The sequence below is a fragment of the Neoarius graeffei genome, chromosome 9 (genome assembly GCF_027579695.1).
Source record: "Neoarius graeffei isolate fNeoGra1 chromosome 9, fNeoGra1.pri, whole genome shotgun sequence".
NCBI classification, from domain to species: domain Eukaryota; kingdom Metazoa; phylum Chordata; class Actinopteri; order Siluriformes; family Ariidae; genus Neoarius; species Neoarius graeffei.
The window spans coordinates 63,923,039-63,949,713 of NC_083577.1; the positions used below are offsets into that span (position 1 = coordinate 63,923,039).

A 26,675-nucleotide genomic window follows, 5' to 3' on the forward strand; every position below is an offset into this window, starting at 1 on the left:
CTGACTACGGGCGAAAGGCGGGGTACACCCTGGACAAGTCGCCAGGTCATCACAGGGCTGACACATAGACACAGACAACCATTCACACTCACATTCACACCTACGGTCAATTTAGAGTCACCAGTTAACCTAACCTGCATGTCTTTGGACTGTGGGGGAAACCGGAGCACCCGGAGGAAACCCATGCGGACACGGGGAGAACATGCAAACTTCGCACAGAAGGGCCCTCGCTGGCCACGGGGCTCGAACCCGAACCTTCTTGCTGTGAGGCGACAGCGCTAACCACTACACCACCGTGCCGCCCTTCATTCATGATCATTTATGGATTTTTCTACACCTCATACTTTATGAAAACTAGCCTGGGACCACACATCACTAGTGAATATTTCTGTGTGCTTGCAGAAAAGCCCTCATCCCTCTTCTTGTTGTAAATGGAGCAAAAGCAATTATAATTTTATTTATTTATTTTTAATTTTTTGCCCAACTTGGATATTGCATCTAGCATCCACAAACATCTCCATCCCTCATTTCTCTATGTGTGAAAATCTTTAATAGTACTATTTAGTATAAATACAGAGGTATTTATAGAAAATCGTATACTGATTTGGTCAAGAAATTCGGACTATTTCTCGATAATCACCTCGACCGACTCGGCAAAATGGCGGCCAATTGATTTGTCACCGTAAGTGAGGAAGAATTACAAATTATGAAAGAAAATGCTGTTCCTAAAAGCATCAGAGATGCGATGAATTTTGGTCTAAAACTATTCAAAGGTAAGGTAGAATTGTGATGTATTTTATGCATTTCAAAACAAAGCGTTTTTTGTGACTCACATAGATAAGTGATACAAGCCTGTGCGCATTACATTTGCATGCTGCTTTTGAAGTTTTAAATAAATTATTTTTTAAAAATATCATTATTTAAAAAAGATCACGTGTGTATTGATACTAAAACAGTTATCTGCCTCAGGCTCAGTGAATATCGGTGAATAATAACCTCGACTTTATTTCCGTGATTATTCACGGATATTCACGTCACCTTTGGCAAATAATTGTTAAATGGAATCTGACAAGAGATGGTTTAAAATTAGGAAAGCTGTAACCATTAACCTTCTTGAGGAACCATGAGAAACCTTCCTCTGAATCTGTAATGTTAACATTTTATATGGTCAGGTTCAGTACTTTTAATTATAAACATATCCATGCTATATTCATAAATGATTACAAAAATATCTGACAAACAAGCATTTATTGCTTGTTCATGGTTTTTGAAATGCAGCCTGAAATGAATCCAACCTATCAGAGAAATGTTTGTGATTATCCTTATACTGTATGTCTCAGGTACACTGGTGAACCCAATGAGGGTTTGCGTCACTTCAATAAGGCACGCAAGGACAATGACTGGGGTCAGAATGCAATATACAACATGATTGAGATTTGCTTAAATCCAGATAATGAGACGATGGGAGGCGAGGTGTTTGAGAACCTGGATGGAGACATGGGGTGAGAAAATACAGAGGCACTACTCAGCTGTGGGGTATTTCAGTGGGATAAATGGAAAGGAAAACAAAACTACAGGATTTGTATAATGCAATTAAAATTCAGTATAAGGCTTATGATCAATTATGAATAAATAATCATGATAGTGGCAAAGTTGGCTTTGGTATCTTTTCATTCTTTTTTTTTTTTTGCTACTACTACATATTGACCAAAGCATAATATGAAATAAAGATGTAAATATTTTAAAATGTTCAATAAACTTGGTGAAACCAAGGCACTGTAAAAGTGTTGAATTAATGGTTAGTCTAAAAGTTATCAGTGGTAGCAACCTTTATACATACAAACATACTCAGTGCCTCAGGCTCTGTTTCAATTGTTTGGTGAAAGGATTTGAAAAAAAAATGAAGTAAACTTGGTGCTTTATGTACTGATTAATAATTTGCCATATCAGGAACTCCACAGAGAAGCAGGAGTCAGAGCAGCTGGCAGTGAGAACAGCAGAGAAACTGTTGAAAGAGCTGAAGCCTCAGACCCCTCAAGGCCACATGCAGCTACGTATCCTTGAGCATTACTGTTACCTGGCTACCAAACAGAAGGCCAACGTGGAGAAAGCTCTTGGAGTATTCATTGAGATTGTGAACAATGAGGTGTGCAAAACTGTGATGGATGGGATTAATTGTACACCAGATTCTATATAAAGCTACACACTCCCTCATGTCTGCATGGGCACACACCTTGGTAAACATAACTGTGAAACTCAAAGTCTCAGTGTACATTTTCACTGATAAGGCACCTGCTGAGAATGTGTGTTTAAAACAGACTAGGAAAGTGTTTGTGTATATTTTTAAGGTATTTTTGTTTTTAGAAACAAATCACAAAACACTTTTTGCAACAAACTGAAATAATTTACTTTAATTTATTCATCTTTAGTGCTTTTATTCTGCTCAGGGTCATGGTATATCCCATCATTGTAATACTGACCCCTTCCTCCCTCTCCTGTAACACAGAAAGATCATGTCCCTGCACTGTTGGCAATGGCCACAGCCTACATGATCCTCAAACAAACTCCTCGAGCCAGGAACCAGCTGAAACGCATTGCCAAGATGAACTGGAACATTATTGATGCCGATGAGTTTGAGAAGAGCTGGTTGCTCCTCGCAGACATCTACATCCAGTCTGGCAAATATGACATGGCAGGAGAGCTATTAAAACGCTGCTTGCGCCACAATAAGGTTGTTATTATTATAATTATTATTATTTTATAAGTGTGGTTAGCTTGATCCTGATCTTGGCATATACCTGGAGGGAACCCATTCCTTTGTCAGGTTTTGTTGCACTTGTAGGGAAAGGCAGAGAAATGGCTGTGTCTCACCAATTTGGAGACATGCATTTACAACCCTGATTCCAAAAAAGTTGGGACAAAGTACAAATTGTAAATAAAAACGGAATGCAATAATTTACAAATCTCAAAAACTGATATTGTATTCACAATAGAACATAAACATATCAAATGTTGAAAGTGAGACATTTTGAAATTTCATGCCAAATATTGGCTCATTTGAAATTTCATGACAGCAACACATCTCAAAAAAGTTGGGACAGGGGCAATAAGAGGCTGGAAAAGTTAAAGGTACAAAAAAGGAACAGCTGGAGGACCAAATTGCAACTCATTAGGTCAATTGGTAATAGGTCATTAACATGACTGGGTATAAAAAGAGCATTTTGGAGTGGCAGCGGCTCTCAGAAGTAAAGATGGGAAGAGGATCACCAATCCCCCTAATTCTGCGCCAACAAATAGTGGATCAATATCAGAAAGGAGTTCGACAGTGTAAAATTGCAAAGAGTTTGAACATATCATCATCTACAGTGCATAATATCATCAAAAGATTCAGAGAATCTGGAAGAATCTCTGTGCGTAAGGGTCAAGGCCGGAAAACCATACTGGGTGCCCGTGATCTTCGGGCCCTTAGACGGCACTGCATCACATACAGGCATGCTTCTGTATTGGAAATCACAAAATGGGCTCAGGAATATTTCCAGAGAACATTATCTGTGAACACAATTCACCGTGCCATCCGCCATTGCCAGCTAAAACTCTATAGTTCAAAGAAGAAGCCGTATCTAAACATGATCCAGAAGCGCAGACGTCTTCTCTGGGCCAAGGCTCATTTAAAATGGACTGTGGCAAAGTGGAAAACTGTTCTGTGGTCAGACGAATCAAAATTTGAAGTTCTTTATGGAAATCAGGGACGCCGTGTCATTCAGACGAAAGAGGAGAAGGACGACCCAGGTTGTTATCAGCGCTCAGTTCAGAAGCCTGCATCTCTGATGGTATGGGGTTGCATTAGTGCGTGTGGCATGGGCAGCTTACACATCTGGAAAGACACCATCAATGCTGAAAGGTATATCCAGGTTCTAGAGCAACATATGCTCCCATCCAGATGACGTCTCTTTCAGCGAAGACCTTGCATTTTCCATCATGACAATGCCAAACCACATACTGTATCAATTACAGCATCATGGCTGCGTAGAAGAAGGGTCCGGGTACTGAACTGGCCAGCCTGCAGTCCAGATCTTTGACCCATAGAAAACATTTGGCGCATCATAAAACGGAAGATACGACAAAAAAGACCTAAGACAGTTGAGCAACTAGAATCCTACATTAGACAAGAATGGGTTAACATTCCTATCCCTAAACTTGAGCAACTTGTCTCCTCAGTCCCCAGATGTTTACAGACTGTTGTAAAGAGAAAAGGGGATGTCTCACAGTGGTAAACATGGCCTCGTCCCAACTTTTTTGAGATGTGGTGTTGTCATGAAATTTAAAATCACCTAATTTTTCTCTTTAAATGATACATTTTCTCAGTTTAAACATTTGATATGTCATCTATGTTCTATTCTGAATAAAATATGGAATTTTGAAACTTCCACATCATTGCATTCTCTTTTTATTTACAATTTGTACTTTGTCCCAACTTTTTTGGAATCAGGGTTGTACAAAGATTCAGTGTATTTTAGAACCTTGAGGTCTCTGAAATCCTTATTTATTTGGTATACCATAATAAGAGCCTTTGGTTATGGAGGTGAAGTACTGTATATTACTACTCCATCCATCCATCCATCCCTCTGAAATGGTATTTGTGGGAAACAGTCAATCAATAAATTTATATACATATGTATTATGGTGGTTTTTAAAATATTTTTCCTCTGGAAAGGTAATTGCTTCAGCTTTGATGTCAAGTATTATTAATTATGGCTCTGCAGCAGCATGCCTACATCAGGAGCAGATATTGTAACTTTAATATTGTTACAGATTTGATTATTATCCATCTGTTTTTGATAGTCATGCTGCAAAGCTTATGAATACATGGGGTACATCATGGAGAAGGAGCAATCTTTCAGAGATGCAGCCATGAACTATGAACTGGCCTGGAAGTATGGCAATCAGACCAATCCAACCATCGGTATGTTGGTAGTTGTTGCTGAATTTCCTTGGCCTTTAAAGTTGTTGATATTTATATTTCAGTATTTGTTACAGGGTACAAACTTGCTTTCAACTATTTGAAGGCAAAGAGACATGTCGACGCCATAGATGTTTGTCACAAAGTGAGTAATAATAATAATAATAAAGGTTACATCAAAAACTGAATAACTGAGAATCTTTTTCTTTCAGGTCTTGGATGTACACCCAAACTATCCGAGGATAAGAAAGGACATTTTGGACAAAGCAAGAGCTGCTTTGCGTTCTTAGTGTGTGTATGTGTTTGTCTGAAAACCAGAAATGTATTAGCATCCTAATAACAGTGGTGTTTATAAATGGTGATATACTTGAGTATTACATTTTTATCTGCTATTTGATATATATTTTGGTGTGTTTTAATTCATTATTCTTGATGACTCTGTATTAAATTGTCTGTAAAGAAAAATAATTATATTAAAAAAAAGTGATCCATAATGTTCTGTCTGTACTGCTAATATGACTTCCTATTCAATAATTATTTCTGTAAAGCACAAATCAAACCACTAAACACAAGGCTCATTTTAATTTTGTATTTTTTTTAAACCTCTGGTGAGTAAGGGATTAAATTAGGCTGTAGAAAGCTTTCTGAACTTTCAGTTTGCCCGTCAGTCTTTTCACTGTCAGGGAGACTGAGCCCTTTTGTTTTCTTTCTCAAGACATCCTCTCTTCTCTGTCCTATTCAAGCATTAGCTCTTCGATGTGGAAAAAAAAAAAAACCCACACCCTTTGTTGTATTTGAGAATACCCTGTATAGGGGTTTCAGAGTTAAAACATGAGTAAAGTTAGTTCTGGTGTTATTCCAGTAACTAAATGCCAAATAAAGAAAACAGCAAGGCTCCTAGATGCAGAATCCTGAGACTATATTAGACTTTAATCTTAAGTGTGCAGTAGCTGCGGCTCTCTCCTCTTTGCTTGCTCAGTGAGGTGCCAGTAAGGAAGGACAGACAGAGGGGGAAGTCTCGTGGAGCTGAAGCTGGTGCCCTTCTTGGCATGTCCGTCTATCTGTAGAGCTGAACAGCCACAGACACCGCTGTTCCTCTCACATGGCCGTTGTTCCTGCTGTCCTTCTGCCCTTTAGCCTCCACTCCATCATCCGCTCTGTGCGCGCGCGGAGACAACATGGATTAAACAAAACTTTCACGAGTGCAATGGTAAGGTCTTTCTTTCTTTCTTTCTTTCTTTCTTTCTTTCTTCAGTAGGCATCATGTACAAGCATTACTACTTGGCATCGCTTTGTCCTTGTCAGACCCCCGGGGTCGTCACTTAACTTTGATAATCACCGGCGAGCACTTATATTCAACACAAACCGAGCTTTCCGCACGTGGGGTAAGTTTGAGCAGTTTGTCTGGACGCTGTTAAGCGTTATTGTGTAAGAAGGCGCTGCACCGAAGTGCTTTCGCTTCGCTTTGTGTTGTAACTTCAGTGAGAGTTTCTGCTGCTTTTGTGGTCACTCTTGCTTCTCTTTTGATGCGGCTCGCGCGCGTTCCTCCGCTCGCTGTATCCCAGCAACCGTGTGAGGGCGAGAGGGGCTCGCGAGAGAAGCCGGTTAACTTTGCGGGATCTTCAGGCGACGTCCCAGACTGACTGCTGCACCGCACACTGCTGCACCACACACACTGCTGCAGGCTCAATAAATCACCATTAATACACTACAATACACTCGCATCCGGTTTATGGACATAGCCTGACTCTCCTTAAAATCGGACATTTAAATAATATTGGCTGCCACTGAGTGGTAGAGTAGATTGGGGGGAAAAGCCCCCCTTAAGGAAAATTCAGTTTTTCTCCAAGTTGAAATGAACCATGTGTTTAGTTTTAATCATAGTTTTTACAACAGTGACATGAACAATAATGCCACCTAAAGTTAATACTTAATTTTTTTTTTTAAACAAAAACAAACATGGCGGCACGGTGGTGTAGTGGTTAGTGGTTCTCCCCGTGTCCGCGTGGGTTTCCTCCGGGTGCTCCGGTTTCCCCCACAGTCCAAAGACATGCAGGTTAGGTTAACCGGTGACTCTAAATTGACCATAGGTGTGAATGTGAGTGTGAATGGTTGTCTGTGTCTATGTGTCAGCCCTGTGATGACCTGGCAACTTGTCCAGGGTGTACCCCGCCTTTCGCCCATATGTGTCAGCCCTGTGATGACCTGGCAACTTGTCCAGGGTGTACCCTGCCTTTCGCCCATATGTGTCAGCCCTGTGATGACCTGGCGACTTGTCCAGGGTGTACCCTGCCTTTCGCCCATAGTCAGCTGGGATAGGCTCCAGCTTGCCTGCGACCCTGTAGAAGGATAAAGCGGCTAGAGATAATGAGATGAGAGAAAAACAAACATTGTGCCAAGGGGGCCTTTTTACCCCCCCCCCCCCCCCCCCCAGTGGGGTAAAAGGCCCCCTGAGGTGGGGCAATAGGCCCCCTCACTCAAAAAAAGCTGTTTGGATAGCAAAAGTGTTTACTTAAGCCTATAATGTGAAAGAAACAAGAAAATATTCCTGAATTAATGAATAGATGCATTATTTTATTATATTTTGCATTTTAATTTCAATTTTTTTTTATTTCAATTATTTTTAAGTTCAAATTACTCAACCGGGTAAGCGAGATGTTATTAAAAACTATGTATCTGCTATTCAGAAATGTATGAAATACAGTAATTATGATAAAAGGAAACGATGCCCCCTGAGGGCCATTTACCCCGCCATTAAGGAGGCGTTTTACCCCACAGACTACACTTTTACAAAAAAGGGTCTTACTTTCAAAATGTGATTCAACTTTTTATACCTAATGTATTTTTTAACGTACTGACTTGTCTACTCATACCACATACACAGCTGTGATATCTGACGAAATAGCAGCTATCTAAATACAGTTTTACTGATATCTGAAAATTATATCACTTACCATGAAATTTGATTTCTCTCCGCTGCGTTGCTGATATGCGATCCACAGTGGATATTTGTATATCCCCGTTGTCAAGCCAGCCCATAGCAACAATAGAAATGTAACTTTGCGCCGTCTGGTGGTTATTTTGGGTAAAACAGGCCGGGGGCGTATTACCCCACGGGGGCTTTATCCCCCACTCTACTCTATATCAGATATATTCCATTCAGCTAGCATGATATCGGATGATGCTAGCTAAATGGAATATATATATGATATACCACGAAAAAGCCATTATTATTATTATTACTATCCATTAGGGTGCATCAGTTGCCCTCACTTTCATAAAATCTGATGCATTTTTGTTTGGGTGTTCCTTTTCACCAATAAAGACATCCTGTAAAAATTTTTGACCATATTCAAAAGTCTAATGGTGGCACCATGAGGTTCATTTTTTTTTTTTTTGCCAAAAAACGCTTATTTTATGTTTTCACCTAAGGTTTGAATCACAATGTTGGACTCCATTTATTGATTTCTCATGATCCAGAGATCATGTTAAGAACCTTTGCAAGGGATTGAGAAGCATTAATGTGATTCATAATACATCTGTATTGTTTAAAAGTAGTTGAACAATGATACAATGAACAGCTGAAACTCAAACTGTGCTTGATAATATATTTAGAATATGTACTAAAAATGTGTATCTAAGATATTTGGTATACTCTATAAGGTGTCATAATGTTTCATGAAAAGTGATCGAAATTTTGTCATAAAAGTCATAAAATTGCAGCTTTTTCTATAACTTTGAGCTCCTGATGCCACCATTAAACTTTTTGAATTTTGTCAAAATATTTCACCCAGTGTGTTTTCTTACCAAAAGGAACATAAAAACAAAAATACATCATGATCAGAGGAACTTTTCATTTTTAGGGGGCAACTGATGCACCCTACTATCCATCCATCCATCCATCCATCCATTATTTGTAGCCGCTCATCCTGTTCTACAGGGTCGCAGGCAAGCTGGAGACAGGGTACACCCTGGACAAGTCTATTATTATTATTAGTAGTAGTAGTAGTACTTACACACTCACTCTTTTCCAGTTTTTCGATTTCCATTGATGCATATTTACTAGAGAAAAACATGTGAAGAATATCTAATGAAGTTTTGGTAGACTTTCAGGTGTTCGATGTGTTGTTCTCTTTCCCACCGAACAAAGAAAAGCTTCTGCGCACGCGCAGCAGAAAACTTTCTCCTCGGATATTCACATCAGCTCCGATGTATGACGTCTTGACAACCGTGCAATATCCATCCATTATCTGTAGCCGCTTACTTTTTCTACAGGGTTGCAGGCAAGCTGGAGCCTGTCCCAGCTGACTATGGGCGAGAGGCAGGGTACAACCTGGACAAATTATTATTATTATTCCCATCTCATTATCTCTAGCCGCTTTATCCTTCTACAGGGTCGCAGGCAAGCTGGAACCTATCCCAGCTGACTACGGGCGAAAGGCGGGGTACACCCTGGACAAGTCGCCAGGTCATCACAGGGCTGACACATAGACACAGACAACCATTCACACTCACATTCACACCTACGGTCAATTTAGAGTCACCAGTTAACCTAACCTGCATGTCTTTGGACTGTGAGGGAAACCGGAGCACCCGGAGGAAACCCACGCGGACATGGGGAGAACATGCAAACTCCGCACAGAAAGGCCCTCGACGGCCACGGGGCTCGAACCCGGACCCTCTTGCTGTGAGGCGACAGCGCTAACCACTACACCACCGTGCCGCCCATTATTATTATTATTATATACACACTTCCAGTTTTTCGATTTCCATTGATGTGTTTTTCTCTAGTAAACATGCATGAAGAATATATAATGTTTTGGTAGACTTTCGGGTGTTCAATGCGTCTTTCTCTTTCCTGCCGAACAAAAAAAGCTTCTGCACACGCACACACACAGCAGAAAACTCTCTCCTTGGATATTCGCATCAGCTCCAATTTATGACATCTTGACAACCATGCAATATCCATCCATCCATTATCTGTAGCCGATTACCTTTTCTACAGGGTCGCAGGCAAGCTGGAGCCTGTCGCAGCTGACTATGGGCAAGAGGCAGGGTACAACCTGGACAAGTATTATTATTATTATTATTATATACAACTGTACACACTTCCAGTTTTTCGATTTCCATTGATGTGTTTTTCTCTAGTAAATATGCGTGAAGAATATCTAATGTTTTGGTAGACTTTCGGGTGTTCAATGCGTCTTTCTCTTTCCCGCCGAACAAAGAAATGCTTCTGCGCACGCGCAGCAGAAAACTTTCTCCTTGGATATTCGCATCAGCTCCGATGTGTGACGTCATGTTGTTTTGACAACCGTGCAATATCCATCCATCCGTTATCTGTAGCCACTTGTTCTACAGGGTTGCAGGCAAGCTGGAGCCTATCCCAGCTGACTATGGGCAAGAGGCAGGGTACACTCTGGACAAGTCTTTATTATTATTATTATTATTATTATTATATACACACACTTTTCCAGTTTTTCGATTTCCATTTATATGTTTTTCTGTAGTAAATATGCATGAAGTATATCTAATGAAGTTTTGGTAGCCTTTCAGGTGTTCAATGCATCTTTCTCTTTCCCGCTGAACAAAGGAACACTTCTGCACATGTGTAGCAGAAAACTTTCTCCTTGGATATTCGTGTCAGCTCCGATGTATGACGTCCTGTTTTGACAACCGTGCGATATCCATCCATCCATCCATCCATCCATCCATCCATTATCTGTAGCCACTTATCCTGTTCTACAGAGTCACAGGCAAGCTGGAGCCTATCCCAGCTGACTATGGGCAAGAGGCGGGGTACACCCTGGACAAGTCGCCAAGTCATCGCAGGGCACCGTGCAATACCGTAAACCATATTCAATGCTCATTCTCCATTGGGTACTTACTTAATCTTCTTCACCCCGAGTGGGCCATAAGGCCAATAACAAGCGCCTCAACTTTTGACAGTCTTTAGCAAAATATTGTGCCTTGCTCCATGATGGATTTAACTTTGATAGCTCAGAGGTGATGGTTCTTCTCAAATGGTCTTAGGTCTTCCAGGCTTCCGCCTTCCAGGGGGTGTCCACATTAGGGCAACTTTGGGGATCTGCTGTTGGTCCATACGTAAGCCATGCCTGAGCCATCTCATGCGTTGGTGTTTGATTTCATCAACCACGCTCCGACTTCTGGTCTTTTTGTATAGCTCCTGATTCTCCATTGGGTAGAGTGACGTAATTTCATGTAGGATTAGTGATATGCTAATATCAATATTGCATGCTATCAAACCAAATGAATCAAACCTGCTAGAAGGGAATAGAATACATGTTTTTATTCCGTCGAAAAAGTGTCCTGTATGTATAATAATGTGCATTACATTAATGGCATTTAGCAGACACTTTTATCCAGAGCGACAATACAACATACCCAGAGTAGCCTGGGGAGCATCTGGGGGTTAGGTGCACTTGTTTGTTTCATGCGTTGGAGGTCGCTTAAATATTAAATACGCATTTAAAACACATTCAGCCTTGCTCAAGTGCACTTGAGGTATTCCTGCTGGTCCAAGGAATTGAACCGTTAACTTCTTGGTCCCAAAGCTGCTCCTCTAACCTTTAGGGCCCTATCTACCCCACTGAGTTTCTGGAAGCGGTTTAGGAGAATTAAAAAACTTGGTTGTTTCATGTGTTGGAGGTCTCATCTCATTATCTCTAGCCGCTTTATCCTTCTACAGGGTCGCAGGCAAGCTGGAGCCTATCCCAGCTGACTACGGGCGAAAGGCGGGGTACACCCTGGACAAGTCGCCAGGTCATCACAGGGCTGACACATAGACACAGACAACCATTCACACCTACAGTCAATTTAGAGTCACCAGTTAACCTAACCTGCATGTCTTTGGACTGTGGGGGAAACCGGAGCAAACCCACGCGGACAACATGCAAACTCCACACAGAAAGGCCCTCACCGGCCATGGGGCTCGAACCCGGACCTTCTTGCTGTGAGGCGACAGCGCTAACCACTACACCACCGTGCTGCCCATGTGTTGGAGGTAATTTAAATATTAAAAACGCATTTACATTGCCTTCATCATCCAGATGTAATACAACGAAATATATCACGCACAGGCCATATTTCTCAGCACAAACCAACCCTAGTCAGACTGTGGCAGCCTACAGCAAAACTTGACCCATACCTGTTGTATTTGACTTCCCTGAGAAATGAGGAACTTGGTTAAGTATTACGTATTCAGGGAAGAAGAAGAAAAAAAAGTCACCACATTGCACTTTTCCTTGTCCCTGGGCTGGTACCACGGAGGGGGCATCCTTTGTACCTTTTATGTTGGGTTGCCATGGCATGGAGTGGTTATAAAGGCGGCCTCTGCGCATGCGTGGTAAAGGCTCGCCTCCGAACTTCTTACCTGACAAGCACACCTGGATTCAGCAGGCGGAAGTACTGTGTAGTGCTGAGATTGTTGAATCGGGCGTGCTGTCTCTCATTACGTGGCCGTTTCCTCGGGGTTGGGATCGGACCGTCGGGACTGTGTTTGGAGTAAAACTTCCCTTTTTTAAACGATTCCGGATGAACCTCCGTGAGAACGCGGCTGATCAAACACGAACAGATAAATACAGTTCAGGCTTTCGCACGTGGAGTCATTTTTAGCGTCGTTATATGGTATTGTGTAATAAATAGGCTACTGAAGTAATTTTGGTTGGATTGTAACTTTATTAGAAGTTTCCCATGTTGGAATTCTGCTTGGAATAAAACCTCACCTGTCTCCATGAAACTTGGATTATATGTTTTTACTGGCATACTGTATGTTATGGCAGTGTAGTCTGGGTAAGATTATGGTTTTCAGTGAAAGCCATTCCTGAATGTATCTTCTGAGTGGGCTATGTAGGTGGCATTTTGACACTACTAAGTCATGCAGCACTGACATAGTAATATGTTGGCTGTCTTCAGTTCACATCATTCTACGCTGTGCTTTTAAAGCCTTAAAAATGTTTTGTAAAGCATGACAGACAGCACTGCAATGACCTGCTGCACTCCAACCTCTCAAACTTTGTGTGTTTTTTGTACATTGTAGAACAACAAATCTGTGAAATAACATATGGAACATGTATGAATTATACAGTAAAAATCTGTGAAATAACATATATGGAATTATACAGTAAACAAAAAGTGTTAAAAAGCAAAATGTGTTTCATGTTTTAAATTCTTCAAAGTAGTCACCTTGATGACACTTTGTACACTATTGCATTAACCAGCTTCATGAAGTAGTCACCTGGAATGCTTTTCAGTTAACAGGTGTGCTGTGTCAAAAGTTAGTGATTTTTTTTTTTTTGTCTTCTTAATGCATTTGAGATCAAACAGTAAATAATAAAAAATACAATAATTAGTGGGCGGCACGGTGGTGTAGTGGTTAGCGCTGTCGCCTCACAGCAAGAAGGTCCTGGGTTCGAGCCCTGGGGCCGGTGAGGGCCTTTCTGTGTGGAGTTTGCATGTTCTCCCCATGTCCGTGTGGGTTTCCTCCGGGTGCTCCGGTTTCCCCCACAGTCCAAAGACATGCAGGTTAGGTTAACTGGTGACTCTAAATTGACCGTGAGTGTGAATGGTTGTCTGTGTCTATGTGTTAGCCCTGTGATGACCTGGCGACTTGTCCAGGGTGTACCCCGCCTTTCGCCCGTAGTCAGCTGGGATAGGCTCCAGCTTGCCTGCGACCCTGTAGAAGGATAAAGCGTCTAGAAATGATGAGATGAGACAATAATTAGCCCTATTCCACAACTGCAGTAATCCATATTATATCAAAAATCACTCAACTAAGAAAAGAGAAATGACAATCCATCATTACTTTAAGACATGACGTGTCTTAATTAATAAAAATAAAGAAAACCCGCTGTCCAAACTTTTTGTCTGGTACTGTATACAATTATTTCCAGTGCTTAGAGTTACCATGTTTCAGTTTGGTAGGAACGAAACCTCAGCAGTATCAGTAATTTCCTGGAGAATGTATAAAAAGACATGAAAACACGTTTCTCTCATTGAGAATAATTTCCCAGTCATCCTAAAAAGATCTTAAATGTCAATGAAAATGTTTATTTTGGGGAACTTAGACATTGAAACTGACTAAAATACCTCAAAGTTTTTCCTTTCCCAATCCTATACTCACAAGTATTTAAAGTGGGCTTTCTTTAAAATTGAGATGTTTTATAATCATAACTAAATATCACCCTTAAGATTGTGCATACAGGTAATGTTTGTCACTGACCTTTTTTTTTTTCTTCTTCTTTCACAGGTTTAGGAATCAGTGATGTTACTCACACTGTGTGTCAGGTGAATCATTGTCTGCAACATTTGAGAAGTACATGCACACCACTATTTGTTCCCACCACAGAAGAATGACTTTGATCCGCAGACTGCTACGCAGGCGTTTGCACCCATGGAAGGTTGCCATTGTGGCGCTAGTGTTCGTCACATTTTTGTTCCTGATGCAAAGAGAGGTGGTCAGTCAGAGCCCACAGGAGGAGCCCTGGCTAAAAGGGATTGTAGAGAAACGGGACACCATGCTGGGCATGGTAATGGGGGCTGTGAATAACTTTAGGGACGCCATGCCAAAGATGCAGATCCGAGCCCCAGTGAGGCAGCAGGAGAGCAGGAGCAGCCAGCTCTGTTTGCCTGGTTACTACACAGCTGCAGAGCTGAGGCCTGTGCTGGAACGGCCCCCACAGAATCCCAGTGCCCCAGGCGCCTCGGGGAAACCCTTCCATACAGAGAACCTCAGCCCAGCTGAGCAGAAGGAGAAGGAGAAAGGCGAGGAGAAACACTGCTTTAACCTGTATGCTAGTGATCGTATCTCACTCAGTCGAGACCTCGGCCCTGATACAAGGCCACCAGAGTACGTAAGCACGTTGTACTTTCTTATGTAACAACACTTGGCAAAGCAACGGTATTTGTTTGGTTTTAAGTAAAAAGTAGACTGATCTGTAATGTGATCCTAACTATAAAATTTGGCACCCGATAGTGTCTACGATCATTAATGGGGAGTATTTTTTGATAACCTTTTGTATAAATGAAATAAACTAGTGTAATAACTAATATTGTGCTGGAACATGTTTGCTAATTGCAAACATTGCTATAGCGCCATCTAGTGCTTAAATTAAGTTCTATACGGTCGTCTTTAAACACAAATGACCAAATTCCGAAAACTTGATGGATGAAAGGACCACCATTAAGCAGAAATGATAACATACATATTTCAATTTCTAGCACACACTGAGGCTAAACCCCAAACACTATTTATATTTGGCTGCTGCTCTGAAAAACCACAGACTTTTTTTTTTCTTCCTGAGACATTGCTTCAGCATGTCTGCCTAGTTGAACTGGCTGATTAAAGAGAAATAGAGGAAAGAAGGATGTTGTGCTACGTCTGGCTAATTACACAAGTCTGTTCTTGTTCTTATTAGTGTCACTAGGCAATTTAGACTGTACCAAGCCCCATTTTATTGTTCTTTTCAGTCATTTAGTGAACCACCAGATATTTCATGGATGTATTCACCTTATGGTTGTACACCCTGCTTTATAGCAGTAGGGGAATGTCGTACATCTGTCTTGCTCCATATCTCCAAGCATCATTCCAGCTATTTCTCTCTATTTTTCTCTTTCTTTCCTTCAGATGCATAGAGCAGACATTTAGGCGCTGCCCATCCTTGCCGACCACGAGCGTGATCATCGTGTTCCATAACGAGGCATGGAGCACATTGTTGCGGACTGTCTACAGTGTGCTCCACACCTCTCCTGCCCTTCTTCTCAAAGAGATCATCCTTGTTGATGACGCCAGCACAGACGGTAATGACTTCTCAGCTTTTAGGACTGCAGGACCACCCATGTGTTTAACTGAACTAAAGTCAGTCAGGTGGCCCACTTTATAGCTCTCTAACCAAACTGCTAAGGCAGGACAGCACGACCTTGGCAGATCTTTGTACCAGTGGCTTATAATGGGCTGTAGAGCAGAAAGCATAGCTGCCTGTGATAGGGGTTTTACAGTATCTTTTGAGGGTGTTTAGGTGAGGCAGATACAATAGAGTTGTATAACACACCCTAGGCTTAAAGGAAATGGTCCCACTGTTAAGCTTCAGTTATAAACTAGTCCCTAGAATGACCATCCAGAGACTGATTGGATCAGGACCGGGAGACTGCCGTGTAGGGCTGACTTACTGCAATGCAAGTTTTACACCGCCTTTTCCCTCATGAAAAATCCCTGACCCCTGGAAGTTTCTGTATGGAATCCTAAAACAGGGAGTGTTTTTGATGTGGTCATTCTACTACCAAGTGAAGATGCCATATGCCAAGTACTGAGGCATTTGCCTGGGACAGAACAGAACACATCCTTCTGAACCGAATTCATCATCAGTAAAGAGAAGTGAGTCAGTTCTACTGGCAACCATGCATTTCAGTTTTCTCTGAATTATTAGCAGGGTATTTGCCTGCATATTTTCTCATTCTATTTCTCTGGTACAGGTTAATTTTTGTAATAATGATTTTGTCCTAGGACCCTACAGGCTTAAGGTAATTGAGGCCAATCTGGTGTAGGCTTCTATTTATGGTCGTCTCTGACACACATAGTGACATCCATACGTAGTGCATAGTGTTCTTATGAGCAGTTGAAGATTTTCTTTATGATCGTTTTCTTCATGCATCCACTGCTGAGGTCTTCATAAATCTTCTATACGTTTTCTCTGATGTTTTGCACTTTGACCTCAAAATCAGTGTTTTATCTCAAATTCACTCTGCTGGGGTTTAGAGGCAAATCAGAAATGGCCAATGTATGCTTATTTATGGACTTCACTACATCTTTTCACATGGCATAGCTTAGATTCTGTTTCCCTAAAAATGAAAATTGTGTACGTATGCACAAGTGCACACCTTGACTGTATTCTCAGCAGTAACAACGTGTTTTGGTTTTCTACCATCCAGAACAGCTGAAGGAAGAGCTAGATGTGTATCTGAAGCAACTGCACATTGTGCGTGTGGTGCGGCAGCTCGAAAGGAAAGGTCTCATCACTGCACGACTGCTGGGAGCCTCGGTAGCCACTGGAGACACCCTCACTTTCCTGGATGCTCACTGTAAGTCAAAAAAATACTGAGTCATCATGAGTTCGGGGCTTTTGCACTCATACACGCCTACACTGTACCATGCAGAATAGTCACTGCAGTTTTCTCTCTAGCAAAACAAGCATGATGGCAGTAATGATGGCTTTTGCTGGAAAGCGTGTGCCTCTGTGTCATGCTGGTTAAGCTCATAAAAATTGTTATTATTCAGTGTGGTTTCACACACTGTTTACTTAGAGATTTTCCAATGCACCAGTGCCTTGCAAGTATGAAGCTCTACACTGTTGTTCTTGGAATGTTTGTTTGGTCTGTACCCACACTTCTCCCCCTCTGAGTGCTTGAAGCTTGGACATCCTTGAACCACAGTTCCGACTTTTGCCACAGCAGCAATGGACTACTCTCTTAAATGCTCTTCTTGTGCAGGTGAGTGTTTTCATGGCTGGCTGGAGCCTTTGCTGGCCCGGATCGCAGAGAACTACACAGCAGTGGTGAGTCCAGACATCACCACTATTGACCTGAACACATTTGAATTCATGAAGCCTTCTCCATATGGGCAGAACCACAATCGGGGCAACTTTGACTGGGGCCTGGCCTTCGGCTGGGAGAGTTTGCCTGATCATGAAAAAAAACGTCGCAAAGATGAGACCTACCCCATCAAGTAAGACACACAGCACATGGATTAAACAGATAAGACATTGTAAACAAATCAAGACTGAAGGACAGTTTTGTAAAGAGCAGCCCTTCAGTTCTATTTGCTTAGATTTGCTTACAAATCTACTGATGTACATTTTTTTTCCTGTACTGTACAGAACACCAGCATTCGCTGGAGGACTGTTCTCTATCTCTAAAGATTATTTCTATCACATTGGGAGTTATGATGAAGAGATGGAGATCTGGGGAGGAGAGAATATTGAAATGTCCTTCAGGGTAAGAAATGGGGGGGGGGGGGGGGGGGGACATTTACACATGGTGACCCTGGGTGTGAATGTATCTGTGCATGGTTTCCTGTGATGGACTGATGTCCCATTTAAGGTCTATTCCTGCCAAACATCCAGTATTCCTAGCATAGAGTTGGCAATCATCGACACATGCATCTCAATTAGAATATTATGAAAAAGTTCACTTGTTTTTCATAATTTAATTCAAAAAGGTATATCTTCATATAATTTACATTCATTACACGTAAAGTGAAATACATTTCAAGCCTTTTTTCTTTTAATTTTGATGATTATGGCCAATAAATCACAAAAATCAGAAATCCAGTATCTCAAATTACAACCCCAGTTCCAAGAAAGTTGGGACATTGTGTAAAGCATAAATTAAAAACAGAATGTGAAGATTTGCAAATCATGGAAACCTTATATTTCATTGAAAATGCTACAAAGACAACATATCAAATGTTGAAACTGAGAAATTTTTATTGTTTTTTGAAAAATGTATCATTTTGAATTTGATGTCAGCAACATGTTTCAGAAAAGTTGGGACAGGGGCAAGAAAATACTGAAAAAGTTGTGTAATGCTTAAAAAAAAATTGGTTAATTGGCAACAGGTCAGTAACATGATTGGGTATAAAAAGAGCATCCCAGAGAAGCAAAGTCTCTCAGAAGTAAAGATGGAGAGGGGTTCACCACTCTGTGAAAGACTGTGTGGGCAAACAGTGTAACAATTTAAGAATACCGTTCCTCAATGTAAAACTCCAAAGAATTTGGGGACAACGTCATCTATGGTACATAATATCATTAAAAGATGTGTGTATGCACCTGCTCATTGCTCACTTGTGTGTGCATGTGTGTGTTCACGGTTTCAGATGGGTTAAATGCAGAGGAGGAATTTCACTGTGTGCTTAAGTCTGTGCTTGAATGTACTTGTGATAAATAAAGGCTCCTTGTTTTTGTTCTTCTTATTCTGAAATCTGTATGCAAGAGACAAGGCTGAAAACTGACGTTGGATGCCTGTGATTTTCAGGCCCTCAGGCAACACTGCATTAAAAGCAGACACGTGTCTGTAGTGGAAATCACTGTATGGGCTCAGGAACACTTCAGAAAACCATCGTCTGTGAAAACAGTTCATTACTGCATCCATAAATTCAAGTTAAAACCAGATATAAACAATATCCAGAAACACCGCCACCTTCTCTGGGCCCGAGCTCTTTTATGATGGACTGAGGTGAAGTGGAAAATTGTCCTGAGGTCTGACTAATCAGAAGTATAATTTTTTTTCAAAATCATGGACACCATGTCCTCCAGACTAAAGAGGAGAGGGACCATCAGGCTTGTTATTAATGCACAGTTCAAAAGCCAGTATCTGTGATGGTATGAGTGCATTAGTGCACATGACATGGGTAGCTTGTGCATCTGGGAAGGCATCATTAATGCTGAATGATATATACACGTTTCAGAGCAATAGACTGCCATCCAGACAAAATCTTTTTCAGGGAAGGCCTTCCTTCTTTCAGCAAGACAATGCCAAACTGCTTTCTACACATATTAAAACTGTAGGGCTGCGTAGTAAAAGAGTCTGGGTGCTAAACTGGCCTGCCTGCAGTCCAGACCTGTCTCCCATTTAAAACATTTGGCACATTATGAAGCAGAAAATATGAGAAAGGAGACCCCTGGACTGTTGAGCAACTGAAATTGTACATCAGGCAAGAATGGGACAACATTTCTCTCTCAAAACTATAGCAGTTGGTCTCCTCAGTTCCCAAACATTTACAGAGTGTTGTTCAAAGCAGAGGTGATGCAACATAGTGGTAAACATGCCCCTGTCCCAACTTTTCTGAAACATGTTCCTGACATCAAATTCAAAATGAGCATATATTTTTCAAAAAACAATAAAATTTCTCAGTTTCAACATTTGATTTGTTGTCTTTGTACTATTTTCAATGAAATGTAGGGTTTCTATGATTTGCAAATGATCACATTTGTTTTTATTTACAGTTTACACAGCGTCCCAACTTTTTTGCAATTGGGGTTGTATTAGAATATTTCCTAAGATCAATCAAAAAAGGTTTCACAATACAGAAATGTCCAGTTTCTGAAAAGTATGTTAATTTTTACACTCAATACTTGGTTGGGGCTCCTTTACCACGAATTAATGCATCAATGTGGCGTGGCATGGAGGCGATCAGCTTGTGGCACTGCTGAGGTGTTATTGAAGCCCAGGTTGCTTTGATAGTGGCCTTCAGCTCATCTCTATTTTTTGGTCGGGTGTTTCTCATCTTCCTCTTGACAATACCCCATAGATTCTCTATGGGGTTCAAGTCAGGTGAGTTGGCTGGCCAATCAAGCACAGTAATATCATGGTCAGCAAACCATTTGGTAGTAGTTTTGGCACTGTGGGCAGGGGCTAAGTCCTGCTGGAAAAGGAAATCAGCATCTCCATAAAGCTTGTCAGCAGATGGAAGCATGAAGTGCTATAAAATCTCCTGGTAGATGGCTGCATTGACTTTGAACTTGATGAAACACAGTGAACCAACACCAGCAGATGACATGGTACCCCAAATCATCACAAACTGTGGAAACTTCACATTGGACTTCAAACACTTTGGCTTCTGTGCCTCTCCACTCTTCCTCCAGACTCTTGGACCTTGATTTCCAAATGAAATGCAAAATTTACTTTCATCTGAAAAGAGGACTTTGGACCACTGAGCAACAGTCTAGTTCTTTCTCTCCTTAGCCCATATAAGACACTTCTGATGTTGTCTCTGGTTCAGGAGTGGCTTGATATTAGAAATGTGACAGTTGTAGCCCCTTTCCTGAAGACACCTGTGCATGGTGGCTCTTGATGCACTGACACCAGCCTCAGTCCACTGCTTCTGAAGCTCACCCAAGTTCGTGAATCGACTTTTTTCTTGACAATCCTCTCAAGGCTGTGGTCATCCCTGTTGCTTGTGCACCTTTTCCAGCCAGTCTTTTCAGCAATGACCTTCTGTGGCTTACCCTCCTTGTGGAGGGTGTCGATGATCATCTTCTGGACAACTGTCAAGTCAGCAGTCTTCTTCATGATTATAGTTGCATGTACCATCTCTAGACCAAGAGATGCACAGTATTTATACTGTTTTACTCAAACTCAAAATGAAATATTCTCATATTTTGAAGTTTATTTTGTTGTTGCTGCTCTGTAGGCTATAATTATCATAATTAAAAAGAAAATTGTTTGAAACATTTTAATGAATCTACAATATATGAAATGTTCACTTTCTCTCTCTCTCTCTCTCTCTCTCTCTCTCTCTCTCTATATATATATATATATATATATATATATATATATATATATATATATAAGATGGATGGATGGATGTTTTACTCAGGTACCATGTGCAAAAAATGAAGACATAGCTATAATGGCTCATAGCCTTCTGTCCTCATTAAGTAATGACTCAAAGGATAACAATTCAGTGCTTTGGTCAAGGATGCCAGGTCACAGCAAAATCTTCAGCCAAAGTATATTAAAAAACACACGCACAACAAGACCTGAAACTGTCTCAAAATGTTCAGGCAATGGAAAAGGGAGCTAAAAAAATTTTCATATGTTTTTCAGTCTTTGGGTTGGAATTCAGTTTACCTCGGTGCACACACATTTCTGATTTGCAGAAGACTTTTCTGCAATGTGTTTGTTTATGCTGTAATTGGCTGACCATTAACCACTGCATAATCCTTAAAAATGCCACTTTCTCTTTGTGTTCCATACCTATTGTTTATTGATTTAAAGTTTACATTTAATTCCAATTATTTGCTTTAAAACATGAGCTTGGCAGCTGCAGGCTATGTTTAAATTGGCCAAAAAGGCACATGTGGACTTGCTTTTTCCACCCACAATCTTGTTCCAAACCTATCCCAATTTGGCATTAAAAAAAACAAGGCCCTGGCAACCCTGGTTCAAGATCATGTTTAGGATTTGAGAGAAATGTTGTCAAATCGTAGACTAAATAAAAAAATATATATATTCATTAGCATGTTTGAAAGCGGGCGGCATTGGTGGTGTAGTGGTTAGCACTGTCACCTCACAGCAAGAAGGTTCTGGGTTTGAGCCCAGTGGCCGACACGGACCTTTCTGTGTGGAGTTTGCATGTTCTCTCCGTGTCTGTGTGGGTTTTCTCCGGGTGCTCCGGTTTCCCCCACAGTCCAACAACATGCAGGTTAGGCTAATTGGTGACTCTAAATTGACTGTAGGTGTGAATGTGAGTGTGAATAGTTGTTTGTCTCTGTGTCAGCCCTGTGATGATCTGGCGACTTGTCCAGGGTGTACGCTGCCTCTCACCCATAGTCAGCTGGGATAGGCTCCAGCTTGCCTGCGACCCTGTAGAACAGGATAAAGCGGCTAGAGATAATGAGATGAGATGAGGGGTTTTTTTTAACCTTGTTGCATAGAAATTCAGTTGTATATGAAATAATGTACATGTGTTCCTTCCTTGTTTTCATGCCTGCAGGTGTGGCAGTGTGGGGGTCAGTTGGAGATTATCCCCTGCTCCATTGTGGGCCACGTGTTCCGCACCAAAAGCCCTCACACTTTCCCCAAGGGCACACAAGTTATTGCGCGTAATCAGGTGAGACTGGCTGAGGTCTGGATGGATGACTACAAAGAGATCTTCTACCGCAGGAACCAGCAGGCGGCGCAGATGTCTAAAGAGGTAATGCAAGGTTTTTAGGCACTTTTATTTCTGGTTCCAGATATCTCACACAGTGGTACAGAGTTAACGTCCACTTCCAGAAGCAGTGACAGGCTTCCCCCACCCCTTCTTCACAGTCTCTGACTGACATTTCATTAATGTCCAGGTTGACAGATGGATGAATGTGTTTTGTGACAAGGGGGTACCATTGTTGATAGCTTTAATGTTCCACAGACATAAGTTGTACTTATTGCCAGCAGAGCATTAATATGCTTGATTATACAGAATGAGTATACATCTTTTGTATAGAAATTACATAGCTTTTCTGGTTGAGACTGTCGAGAACTGGTTTGTGTAACCCGACACCTAACTCGTGCTGGCCAAGTTAAGCATGTGTGGATTTAATGTTTTCCAGGCACAGATTAAGACAAATGTAAGACTGAAAATGACTTTCAATGAAGCACCATGAGCTTAATTCAATTAAATAAAATCTAGGATTAATCATGTGTCTAGAGGATGGTCATAATGTCTGTGCTGGATAAAATGAACAGAGGAGAAACAAAGACAGTCATTCTTAGACTTCCATGCTCTTGTTATCCTTTGCTTTCCTTTGGGTCAAATTTCTCATATTCACATTTTACCAAATTTTGAAATGAAAGAATAAAAAGGCTTTACTTGTCCTAATGGAGATCTTTCACATAAAGATCATGCACTAATCTGTGCCTAGACTGTCTCTGAACACATGTAGGGTCTCCTATAATGTACATTGGATCACACTTAACACTATACTGTTGTGGTTGCACAGCCAGGCCTCTTTGGAATGATGAATGTTCTCCACATATCCAATAAAGTTTCACTGAATGTTTATGAAATTTTTAGGTAGTCATGGCACATGGTAGATGGGCAATGCATAAAGACGCTACTAGATGTACTCTGGATATTCATCAGTTTCTACGCCTAGATGCTTGTGCTGTCCTATTATAAAGATTTGTGGCCACATATTTGCTGTGGGGAAGAAAAAAAACCCACACTTGGTCATTTTGCAGTGTTGGGTTGATTTTAAAGGCATCTTGCCAGACTCTCAACTTGAATCCAAGACTTGCTGCTCTTTCATGGCCCAAACCACTGAAACCCATCACCAGACTTTCAACATGTAGCCAAGACCTGCTGCTAGTCTAAACCCGAGGGGAAAAAGACTGCCTAAAACCAGTTCCTATAAGGTCTGAGGGCAACAGAATGGATAGTCTCCTTCTGATTCCAAAGCAGCTTCAGAGTTGAACCCCTCCCTTCACCTTTATTAACTATGTCATTAATAAAATGTTAATAAAGTCTGGGTCTGTTTCCACAGAGAACATTTGGAGATGTCTCCAAACGCTTGGCACTCCGTGAGAGGCTACAGTGTAAGAGCTTCTCCTGGTATTTAGAGAACGTGTACCCAGAGGTCTTCATGCCTGATCTCAACCCAGTGCAGTTTGGCGCGGTAAGTGTGTGTGTGTGTGTGTGTGCGTGTGTGCGTGTGTACACAGTGGCGGGTCTCATTTTCACTCATTATTTCCATTTATTGCCTATTTCTGCCCATTTTTTTTCTCTCTCTCCCCATTCTTTTCCTCTCTCCCCCCATTCATTTGGCTCTCCCAATTCTTCCTTCAGTCTTTTTCTCTCTCTTTGTCTTTCTCCTCGTTCCAATACTCCAGACCACAGAATGTTGTGTCTGGCCACTGTGGTTTCCCACAATGTATCTCTCCCTACAGAGGGTCTGGGAGAAAGCTCGGTTCCATGTTTTAACAGCTTGGATCTTACTGCCCTGATGGCCCTCTCCTTCTCCAATTTATTTTTTCATCTAGCTCTTGCCTCTATCTACCCCATCTCACTGTCTTTTTTTTTCTGACTGTACACACTGTTTCCGCAGATAAAGAATACAGGCAAGGACATGTGTCTTGATGCAGGAGAGAACAACGAAGGAGGCAAGGCACTTATCATGTACCCATGCCATGGCCTGGGAGGCAATCAGGTACCACCATTTAACTATTACCAGTTGATAGATCATGCTAATATTTGTCTTCCCTCTAAGAAACAATTTTTTTTCTTGTAAGAACAAGAAAAGTGTATTTTTTTTAAATGTTATGATTTAAAAAATAAAATATTTAAATTGGTCAGTGGAATTTGGGGATTTAATGTGAATTATTTCATCTGTATTTTATAACATGGATATTATATGTAATGTATGAAATACACAACCCTTTCAAAGAGCATTTGTATTACCGTAAATAGTGTTGCTTTTATCCTCTCAAACCATACATATGTAGTATTTTGAGTATTCAACGCACCATGAAATACGACACAACATTCAGAAGGAGCTTTGTCTGCATGCGACTGATGGAGTGGTGAAACTCCAGGATTGTCAGTATAAAGGCCTAAACTCCTTCACTGGTCCTGAACAGAAATGGGAGCTGCAGGAGGTAATGAAACTTTAAGAGCAGCCACATTTTTTACACTGTTTACTAATCCTTCTCCCCTGTGGCTAGTCATGCTGTTTGATCTGTGCTTAAGCAGCACACTAATAAGTTCTGAATGGCCTAAAGCACTGTAGCATTGTATAGTTCTCTGTACAGTCTTTCTTGGTCTGAAAAAGTGTAATAATCTGTTAAATTTAATAACGTGTCAGGGCATGGTTGTCTGACGTAGCAGAGGAATGAACAGAGACGTATCCCTCGCTTACTAATGTACTCTGGTCTAACTCCTGAACCAATCAGTATTCTTTGTGCATCTTTGCTCTTGTTTTAAGAGAGAGAGAGAAGTTGTATTTTTCTTGTATTACTTGCTATAAATTTCTGAGTGTTTTCTTTTATTGGATTGCAGTGATACGTTGCCAATCACCTCTCTGTGTGCTCCTCTTTGGCTCTGTAGAATCAGCTATTTTATAACCGCGGGCGGAAGCTGTGCCTGAGCGCTCGTTATGAAAACCCCTCTATGGTCCCCTGCAACTCGGCGGACAGATTCCAGCTTTGGGCTTTCACCTGAGAGGACAAGCCAATTAAAATACACACTATTGTTACTGAACTTCTGAACAAAAAAAATAATTTATTTTTATATGTGAAATTACTGCTGCTGGAAAGATTTGAATATCATTAAGTGGTATGCATCGAGTACATGTATAGAAAATACATGCACGATAAAGTTAAAAAAAACAACAAAAAAAAACAAAGCACCTTCAGGAAGTATACTGAAGTTGTACAGGAAAACATCAAGTGAAGACTTCTGAACTATTAATGTTTCTCAAATGTTCTTTCTCTCTATGTTGAAAGGGTTTCTCTCTTCATTGAAAGGATCTAACAAAAACAGAGGCCTTCAAATTCTTTTGTGGTTCTAATCTGAAGTTGGTCTAACCTGCACATTTTAATGCACCAAAGAGTATCTGTAAGCCCAGTTTCACTAAGTGCAATTCCCCCCATATGCACTATAAATTACCCTCACTTCAAGTATTTAGATCCTGAATTAAATAGCCATGCACTGACTCATTCCTGTCCTTCACTGACAGCCTTTTTTCAGACTTAGAAAACACAGAACTGACTGGCAGACAAATAGCATTAAATGGGTGGTCTGTATTTATTGAAGGAGTCTGTCATTGGATCAAAATCCCCCACAAAAATCCTCACAGTCTTCCAGAATTCATGAGTCGTGAACAAAACCAGTGTCTCTGCTTCTAATTTTCAATTATTTGTCAATTGCTTGCACACCCAAAACTACAATTTTCGGGGTTGGTCACTTGAGTCAGCAGTCCATTCAAGTGTAGCGATCCCCCCCCCCCCCCCCTTTTTTTACTCACTGTGTCAGTGTTCGAGTTGGTGCCAGTTTTTGTTCACAAATGACACTTTTTTTTAAATAATACTTTGTAAATTAATATTGTGGACAGAGAGATGGTAGTAAACAGTACTGTAACCTTAACAACACAAGAAAATGTCAATGAAAAAGGGCAATGTATGCTTTTAAAATAAACATTCCAAAAACTTTTTTTATGATCTTAAA

The 26,675-nt window shown here is 41.0% G+C and overlaps 2 protein-coding genes across 4 annotated transcripts in view; both read left to right on the forward strand.

Moving 5' to 3' along the window:
• Positions 1 to 5,454, forward strand: part of ttc21b (tetratricopeptide repeat domain 21B) — a 43,065-nt gene extending 37,611 nt beyond the window's left edge. Inside the window, exons 24-29 of the mRNA XM_060930081.1 lie at positions 1,341 to 1,502; positions 1,951 to 2,146; positions 2,507 to 2,731; positions 4,843 to 4,963; positions 5,038 to 5,105; positions 5,173 to 5,454. Coding sequence (XP_060786064.1) covers positions 1,341 to 1,502; positions 1,951 to 2,146; positions 2,507 to 2,731; positions 4,843 to 4,963; positions 5,038 to 5,105; positions 5,173 to 5,250 — 850 coding nt within the window. The 3' untranslated portion in view covers positions 5,251 to 5,454. The remainder of the gene's footprint in view (positions 1 to 1,340; positions 1,503 to 1,950; positions 2,147 to 2,506; positions 2,732 to 4,842; positions 4,964 to 5,037; positions 5,106 to 5,172) is intronic.
• Positions 5,455 to 5,978: 524 nt separating this feature from the next.
• On the forward strand, positions 5,979 to 26,675 carry galnt3 (UDP-N-acetyl-alpha-D-galactosamine:polypeptide N-acetylgalactosaminyltransferase 3 (GalNAc-T3)). 3 transcript variants are annotated; one of them, XM_060930084.1, is made up of 12 exons: positions 12,381 to 12,772; positions 14,229 to 14,828; positions 15,606 to 15,778; positions 16,907 to 17,056; positions 17,465 to 17,529; positions 17,599 to 17,699; positions 17,851 to 17,968; positions 22,470 to 22,670; positions 23,998 to 24,129; positions 24,559 to 24,660; positions 24,956 to 25,108; positions 25,557 to 26,675. In XM_060930084.1, exons 2-12 carry the CDS (start codon positions 14,299 to 14,301, stop codon positions 25,668 to 25,670), a joined length of 1,839 nt encoding a protein of 612 aa, XP_060786067.1. In that variant the 5' UTR covers positions 12,381 to 12,772; positions 14,229 to 14,298; the 3' UTR covers positions 25,671 to 26,675. The 3 variants fall into 3 exon arrangements, with proteins under 3 accessions (XP_060786066.1, XP_060786067.1, XP_060786065.1); XM_060930083.1 differs by lacking the exon at positions 12,381 to 12,772 and adding an exon at positions 5,979 to 6,170 and having other exon boundaries at positions 17,465 to 17,699; XM_060930082.1 differs by having other exon boundaries at positions 17,465 to 17,699.

Excerpts from the sequence above, each read along its gene's own strand:
- galnt3 (XM_060930083.1), top strand. The coding sequence starts at position 14,299 with ATGCACACCACTATTTGTTCCCACCACAGAAGAATGACTTTGATCCGC. Across the intron at positions 17,057-17,464 it reads CACTTTCCTGGATGCTCACT|GTGAGTGTTTTCATGGCTGG; the intron begins GTAAGTCAAAAA and ends CTTCTTGTGCAG. Across the intron at positions 17,969-22,469 it reads ATATTGAAATGTCCTTCAGG|GTGTGGCAGTGTGGGGGTCA; the intron begins GTAAGAAATGGG and ends TCATGCCTGCAG.